General features: G+C 42.7%; 1 protein-coding gene across 5 annotated transcripts in view; it reads right to left on the bottom strand.

Annotated features, from left to right (window-relative positions):
• The window catches only part of DOCK7 (dedicator of cytokinesis 7), a 227,697-nt gene extending 223,639 nt beyond the window's left edge, over positions 1-4,058 (bottom strand). For all 5 annotated transcript variants that reach the window (XM_049618558.1, XM_049618551.1, XM_049618554.1 and 2 more), the window contains exon 1: positions 3,936-4,058. In XM_049618558.1, the coding sequence (XP_049474515.1) occupies positions 3,936-3,973 (38 nt within the window). In that variant the 5' untranslated portion in view covers positions 3,974-4,058. The remainder of the gene's footprint in view (positions 1-3,935) is intronic.
• Between the last annotated feature and the right edge of the window lie 4,782 nt (positions 4,059-8,840).

Here is an 8,840-nt window from a genome sequence, read left to right as displayed (position 1 = left end):
AACTTTGGGGATGCTAACTGTAGCACTGTTTGAAAATCTGGAAGTATAGAAAACATTTTGCAGAAAGAAAATACAGTCAATTAAAAAAAGTGTAATCTGAAATCAGAGGATTAGGGTTTGAATCCCAATTCAGGCAAATAATTTCATGCTATGTAGGCCTCAATTCTTTGTCTGGATTATGGGAATCATAATAACTGTAAATGATATAGGAATAACAATAGCAGCAGCTAACATTTTTTAATGCTTATAATGTTTCAGTCACAGTTCTAAGTGTTTTGTATGTATTTAACTCACTTAATCTTCATGATAACCCCATGGAGGCTTTTATCCCCATTTTACTGGAAAGAAAACCAAGTCAAGGAAGTTAGATCAACTGCCCAGAATTACATAGCTATTCTGTGGTATATGCAGAATTTGAACCTGTACAATGTGACTGACCTGCTATGTTCTTCACTATGTTCTTTCCCCTTCTCTGGGTAATAAAGATGAGAATATAGTAATAAGTGCTTTAAGTATATCCAAATGTTCATTATTACTGCTGAGTATCAAGTAACAGAACAAAATAATCCAAACAAAAGCCTAGATCATTAATCTACAGTCAACGTTCCACAAAATTATATGCTAGGGGGTGATTATAAGGGGAGTAATGAACAATGTATATGCCTTGCCCTCCAAAAGCAGGGAGAACAGACAAGAGGCAATAATTGATATGAACAAAATATACATGCTGCTTTTCTATAATGAGCTGAGTAAAGTAGTACAATCAGTGATAAAGAATAAAGAGCTTTCAGAAATCGCAAAATCACAGCCTCAAGAAATAACAGCACTAAATGCAAAGGGTTAGGAAATGACTGAACCAGAAAAGAAATCAGTATAATTCTTTTTAAAGTAAAGATTTTGGAACAATCATAAAGCTTTAAACAGAAGAAAAAGAAGGCTTCGAATAGCAACAGGCTTTTCACAGAGCAACAAATTTCATATATGCACATCACAAAATGACTTATCACTCCCAAGAAAAGGTCCAACATCACATTATGAATATTATAATAATAAAAAATAATTGATGCTGGGCACTTATTATGTAGAAAGCTGTGTTCTAAGCACCATACAGGTACTGATCTGTTTAATTCTTTTTTTTTTTTAACGTTTATTCATTTTTTAGAGACAGAGAGAGACAGAGCACGAGCAGGGAAGGGGCAGAGATAGAGGGAGACACAGAATCCGAAGCAGGCTGCAGGCTCTGAGCTGTCAGCACAGAGCCCAACACGGAGCTCAAACTCATGAACTGAGAGATCATGACCTGAGCTGAAGTCGGACGCTCAACCGACTTGAGTCACCCAGGCGCCCCTGATTTATTTAATTCTTACAACAACCCTATAAGGTAGGTCCTACTATTATCCCCAGTTTATAGATAGGGAAAATGAAGAAGTAAGGTGAAGTAACTTGCCCAAGTTTATTCAATGCAGGCCAGTGCTGGGATGTCAAACCTAGGAAGTTTATCTCCAGAGTATGTGCTATATATACTTCCTCTAGTAGGAAACTAATCAACAGAACAAGAATTTATTCAGAAGTGTTATTTGACCATATTTAGTAACAAGAATGAAAGCACCTTTCAGTCACAATAAGCAGATAATAATTCATCATCTATAACAGTCTGTCCTCAGTCTTCCCTTCAAATTAATCTGCACATTCCTCCAATACTATCTCATCTACTCCTCTGGCTTCAATTACAATGTATTTGCTGATTCCCCAATCTAGACATCTAGCCCAATCTCCTGCATCTTCAACATCACCAACAACCTAATAAATATCTCTCCTTAAATGCTCCAGGAGCACCTCAAAATCAATAGGTCCAAAACTGAATCATCATCTCTTCCCATCTTGTTTCCCACCCTCAAATCCCATCTTCCTCTTGTACTCCCTTACCTCAATGACTGCCTCCATCATCCACCTGACTGCCCAAGTCAGAAACTTGTATGTCATCCCAGACTCATCAGTCATCCTCATCTTCTGCACCCAATCAATAACCAATCACCTAAGTATCTCTCCAATCAATGCATGTCTCATTTCCACTGCCTTACTTAATGTGACAACTCTACAAGGCTACATTAATTTGAATTTTTGTTGTTTTGTGAAACTTCCTTTTTTTCTTGTATTTTGTCCTCTCATCTCAGCACAAACTCCATGAATGGAGAACAGATATTGTATATATTTCATATCTAACTCCCTAGTGCGCAATTTCCTGATCAATAAATATTCTCAGTGAAACTTGGTTCTATTAAAGAGAAATGAATACTAAGCATATATGTCAAGCAATACATTTTTAGGGATATTGCCTTCACAAACAAGACCCAGTTATTTCACAAAAAAATTAAAAAGAACAAAAGTAATAATTTCCTATTAACTCTAAGGATATACTAATTATTGTTCAGTGTTCAATGATAGTTACTAAAGGCCATGCACCATGCTAAACACTTTACACAAAGTATGCCACTTAATATTCACAGTGCTATGAGCTGGGTACTGTTACTGTACCCATTTTCCAGATGCCAAAACTGTAACTTAAAAGAGCTTAAACAATTTGATTAGAGTGCCAAGTTAGAAAGTAAGTCAGGATTTGAACCCATGGCATAATAGTCCGACACCAGAGCACATGTTCTTACACACTTTTTATTTTGCCTCTTAAAATGAAATGTGTTTTAAAGCGCAAAAGAAAAGAATAATTACGCACAAAGCTTAAATCAAAAAGATGTTAGTTTTAAATGAAAAACGTGCCAAAACAGAGTAACCCTATGGAAGTTCAGGCAGTTAAGAAAAGACCTGTCTGGTCGGTCCAAAAATCGTTAAGATCAGCAAACTAAAAAGATCCAGAACCACAGAAATAAAATTGTCAAAAAAAGTAATGCATTCGAATGTTTCTTTCTTTTCTTGGGACATCATAATAGAACCAACACTGTCTAGTGTTTTACACATTAGTATATTTCACAATGAAATTCTACAGATATTAAAATCCCCCGCCGTATTTCAATTTTTGGTTCTGGCATCCTACCCGCCACAGGCTGGTAAAAGGTTCGGAAACCTCAACCATGATCACATGCTTACTTCCAGACTCCTAAAATATGAGCCAAACGGCCAGTGTAAAAAGAACACTGCCTATCATCCATCTTCGTCTGGTGCCATGAGAAACAGGCACACATTTAAATTCACATGCTACTAAGATCAAGCTTCAGCCTACAATTCGCCCAAGATTCGGCAGCTGCACACCCGAGGTGCAGACCACAAGCTCTCAACTTTTCATTGTGCCTATACGTTTTAGATTCTGGGTGCACAAGCCCACTTTGAATTGTCCCTAGGTTGCAAAGAGGAATCCTGTCAGATTTCTCCGGAAGGGTGGGAGGCGTAAGAAGGGGCGGCCTCCCACCGGCCCCGAGCCCGCCGCGCGCGGAACCTTTTGTTGGGGTGGAGAAGAGGGCGGACCCCCGCACCCTCCTGGGGGCAAAAGGGGGTGGGCGGGGAGAGAGGGGGAGTTAGACGCCGCGGCGGCCCCAGGCAGCTCGGGGGTGGGGACACAAAGAATCTGGGGAGCGCTGATCGGCCGGCCGGCGAGCTCCCCCACCCGCCCTGCAGTAAGCCGCCGCGAAACTCCAGGCCCGGGCCGCCGAGGAGCTGGCAGAGGCGGGCGCGCCGGCGTGCGGGGCTCCCCGCGCCCCGAGGCGAGGATCGGCGGCGGGTGCGGGCTGAGAGCCCGGGTTGGAGGGCGGCGCGAGGCCTCGGCGGCGCCCGCCACAGCCGCGACCCCCCTCCGCCCAGCCGCGGACCAGGCCGCCGGATCCCCGCGCCCGCGTCGCCACACCCACCCGTCTCCTAGGCCGAGCCCGGGAGGACTCCCGGCTCTTCCTCCCGCTGAGGCGGCGCGCCCCGCGCCTGAGATTTACCTGCTGATCTTCTGGGCAAAGGCGCGGCGCTCGGCCATGGCTGCTAAGGCGGCGGCGGCGGCGGTCTGGGCGCGGACGGGCGGGCGCGTGCCTCCTCGCTCACGCTCCCTCCCTCGCGGCCTCCGCCAGTCCCAGCTCCGGACCGGGGAGTCTGGGGCTGGCGGCCGGAGAGCCGGGAACGAGCCCTGCCGTAATGCTCCTGAGAGGCGCGCAGCAAGAAACCGCTCCTCCCCCAGCGCGTCAATGCCCGCGGGAGCCCGGGCTTCTGAACGCAGCTGCGGCCGGTTGGAACCAGAGGGAAGAATGGGGCGTGGAGGGAGCGACACGCCAGTCCCGGCTGCCTCGCTGCTGCGGGGCCCGCACGACCGAGAGAACACACAGAGCAGCCAGAGAGGGGCCAGCGACTTGGTGAGGCAGGAAAATAAGATTACAGAACGCGTGGGGGGAGCTTGGTTTTCCCGAAAAGGAAGGAGAGGAAATGGAAGATGGGTTTTGCCGAGGGGGGCTGTGCTCTGCCGCCCTGGATGGCTGGGTTCTTGCTCCTGCAGCGCCCATCTCCGAGCAGTTGAAAGCACTTTCCGTCCTACTTCGACCTTGTGAATGGGGTCTCACCAGAGAAAGAACAGTTTTTTCTTGTAGAAAAAGAGCCAAAAAAGATCTTTCTCCTACAGAGGTAACAATAATAATAGTTGACTTGTGATGCTTAGCAAGGCACAGGTTCAAGTTTTACATGCATGATCTTAACTTAATCGTCACAACAGCCCCTTAAAGTAAGTTTTATCAACATTTTAGACAGAAGGAAATTATTCCAGAGAAGCTAAGAGTCTAGCCCCAGGTCACACAGATGGGAACCTCTTCAACTAAGATGTTCAAACCCAGACTCCAGGCCTTTTCTTTGAAGATAAGTGTTTCTCTGTTAACAATACTCTTCCTGAGACTTACTTCCCCTTTTGGATCTCTTTTTCTATTTACAAATGTTGGACCATATGAACTCTAATGTACTTTACCATTTTGACGTTCTATTAAATAATCTCTGTTTACCACTCAAAATGATCTTGCCTGTTAAATCCTATAAAACAAGGACTAGCAGAAATCATGTCTTACTCTGTTGTGATCCCATAGTGTCTAGAATGTTTGGCTCCTAATGCATATTTGCTGATTACTGATGTTATCGTGAAACTAAGAAAAATATCTTGGTTTCTTGTGGTACCTTTACTCTTAAGTATTGCAAGGATTTATGTGTATTTTTTTATTCTATTCTGTCTGTGTCCCTCTGAGGTATGTTGGATACTTGTTTTCCTCTCTTTTACCTTTGGAAAATCTGTAGCATAGAGCCATTTGCCCAGTCACACACGAGTCAGGGGGTGAGAGTCTCAGTTAGTCAGATCCATAACTTCCTGTTCAGTGCTCTAACCACTGTGGAAGACTTCATTTTTGTATAACAATGCACGTTCCAGTAAAAATAGTCTGTTCAAAGAGGATTTTTGTGTAGCTTCTATTTAAATGTATAGCCTACCTAGACATTCTAGAGAAGACAGAGCTGAACTAGACTCAGTCCTGTTCTCAGGAAGTTTGGTTCCATGGGGAAGGATGAAACACCTACTCAAAGAACTATAAGTCAAGTCTAACACTGTATCCTGGCCTTTAAGACACTGCATGATAGGGACCCAGTTATATTCTGTCACTTTCTTACTATGTGACCTTGGGCAAGTTCCTTAAACTTGACTCTCAAATGGGGGAAATAATTGTACCTATTTGAAAGAGTATTGTGCAGATTCCTTGAGTTAAGTCATATAAAATTCTTAGAGGAGGGCCTGGCATATAGTAAGTACTATATGTACTCGCTGCTGTTTTATTATCACTGTTATTACCATCATTCAACTTACACTTAAACTTGTCGGGTGCTTGATAGTCCCTGAAGCGTTTGTCTGCTCTCATGCTCCCAGCCAGATGTTGTATGCCTTTATCTCTGCTCTCCAAACATCTTTTCACTACTCTCTTAGAGAACTGACCACATTCTGCATTTGAATGGTTCTTTGTATATATGACTCACTAGTTGCCAAAGTGTCTGAAAGGACATTGCATGCACTGTGCAGTTTGCTGGGAACATTTAGAGCAAGAAGAGGACAAACAGGACCAAGCTGTAAGCTGGGTAGACAAAGTCTGGGAAATACTCCAAGCTAGAGTGGTGGCCCCCACCTCTGGGGAAGAGCTGGCAGTCACAGGCAAGTCCAGTGTGGGCAGATATCCATGTGCCACAAGGGTCCAAATCCAGGGTAGTGCATGGAGCCTAACAAAGGGAGTGAGAATGGAATCGCTTTAGCTTATCAGCATCCATACTCCCCATATTATCCCTGCACACACACACACACACACCAGTTTCAATCCATCATACTTAGGTGGAGCTGATTCCCTCACCACCAGTTTCAAGGATGAACATGTGGCCTAAGTCTGACCAAGCAGAGCAGTGCACTCCCCTGGCTTCTGGGACTGGTTTAGGAATAGGCACATGAATCAAACCAAGACATTGGGGCCCAATCAGAACAAAAAATTGCATTTGCTGTACCAGGTGCCTCCCATCTACAGAAGAACTGCCTGAGAGTGAAGCCAAACACAGCAGAGAAGACAGTAAAAATGGAAAAAAGATGAGCTCCTTACAACATTACTTGAAGCTTGAACTTTGCAGTTATGTGAACTAATAATGTGCTGGGGTTTGTTTTGGTTTGGTTTTTGCATAAGCTAATTTGAGTTGGGTGTTCTGTCATTAGCAACTGAAGAGTCTTTACCTAATACAAGCTTTCATTTAGTCAGCTAATACCACTAGGCCCTGGAGAGACAATGGTAAATAAGACACTGTGTCCTCAAAGAATTTAGAGTCTGGCTGAAAAGATAAGGGAGTAAACAGTACGTTTAAGTGCTAGATGAAAATTTCAGGAAGTTTCATATAAATTCTGGATAGCATCAGTTTTCAGCATCAAGTGAAACCTAGATTATCACCAAGATGTTCATTTAACATGAGGTGGTAAAAACTGGATGGAGTTTAACCCTATTAGAACTGGAAAGTCTGAGTGAACCCTGGAAGTATCAGTGGCCCTGCCATTTACTGGAATTCAGAACCCCAATTCCCCACTAATGGGAAGGTACTTACAAATAAACTACAGATCAAGGGCTAGGACTAATTTAGCAGAGTAGCCTAAAAATAGTGACTTTTAGGTAAGAATGCCTCAGGGCAGTTTTCTCATGAAATATACATACTGTTCTAAAGTCCTTCAAACAGAAGACTTAGGAAGATGGCAGGAAAAAAAGGGGGGGGGGAGTTGTGTAATTATATTACCTTCACCTTCCAACTGATACTGAGCTTAACTTTCCCCCTTTAATAAAGCACTAAAAAGGCTTATGGTTGTAGCAAGGTCAAGATTCTAAGGCCACAGTACAGAGAGGCAAAGTTTTTTAGGTTTTGGTTTGGTGTTTTTTGTTTTTGTTGTTTTTGTTTTTGTCAGGAGGGATAAAGTTCTGGCTCTGCAGACAGAATGTGTTCTCTGTGGGGATTTTGAGGGGTATAGGGAGTGGTTCCCTTTCTAAGATTTGGACTTTTTTGAAGCAGCACTGGATTCATGCAGTGAGATTTAAATGGGACTCCCTCTTAGAAGGTTCTAGGAAGGCCAAATGAGTGTGCCCTAGAGGAAAGGAGAACTGAGGCATGCCACTTGGATTTACCTCAGCCCCAAACTGAAGCCTAGGAGTTGGGTACAAAGTCCAGGCTATGGATACTTCTGTCTGCTTTGTCTAATGTTACTCACTCTCTCTTAATACCTAGCAAAAGGGACAATTAATCCTGTATTTCAAGGTAATCATATTTGATATAAGAAAGTTCTTCTCTTAGAAAAATGTGAGCTAATATGCAGAAGTAATGCAGACTCTGGTGAAATGACAAATCTACACTTGTACTGTTTATTACAGTAACCACTTGCCACATATGACCATTTAAATTTAAATTAACTAAATTTTAAATTTCATTTTTCACTTGTATTAGACATATTTCAAGTATTCAATAGCCACATGTGGTTAGAGGCTACCATACTGGCCAATGTGCAGATAGAACATTTCCATCAGTATAGAAAGTTCTATTGGACAGGACTGACCCAAAGATTATAGGTGATAAGTCATTTAAAAAGAACCTGTTGGGGAATTTTAAATGGCTGGGTCAGGTTGATAAGAACACAACTTACTGATCAATCTTAACACACACACACACACACACACACACACACACAGTCAACCAGCCATTTTATTCCTCCTCATATGATGTAAAGAGAAGATATTTAGGATAGATACTGTACCTCCTATGAAATATTCCTTCTGGAAATTTTAATTCAAATCTGATCAAACCTCTAGATCTAATTATCAGTTTACAGAAAATGTTGGGGATGGAGGAACATGATCAGCAACACGCAAGGGTTACACTTAGCAAAACTAAGAATATGGTAAATTATATAGGTTATAATGACCTAGTTCCTTCAACAAATAAATGACAAGGACTTAAAAAAAAGATTAAAAATATAATAAAAATACAAGCAACAAAAGGTAACTTAGACATCACCAAAATTAAAAACTTGTATACATCAAAAGACACAACCAAGAAAGTGAAAAAGCAAGCCAAAGAATGGGAGAAAACTTTTGCAAATCATTTATCTAATAAGAAATTTATATCTAGGGGCACCTGAGTGGCTCAGTCGGTTAAGTGTCGACTTTAGCTCAGGTCATGATATCACAGTTCAAGTCATGATCTCACAGTTCGTGAGTTAGAGCCCTGCTTCGGGCTCTGTACTGATGGCTCAGAGCCTGGAGCCTACTTCAGATTCTGTGTCTCCCTCTCTTTCTGCCCCTCCCCTGCTCACGTTCTGT

The sequence above is a fragment of the Panthera uncia genome (genome assembly GCF_023721935.1).
Source record: "Panthera uncia isolate 11264 chromosome C1 unlocalized genomic scaffold, Puncia_PCG_1.0 HiC_scaffold_4, whole genome shotgun sequence".
NCBI classification, from domain to species: domain Eukaryota; kingdom Metazoa; phylum Chordata; class Mammalia; order Carnivora; family Felidae; genus Panthera; species Panthera uncia.
This window is presented reverse-complemented; position numbering and strand designations above follow the sequence as displayed.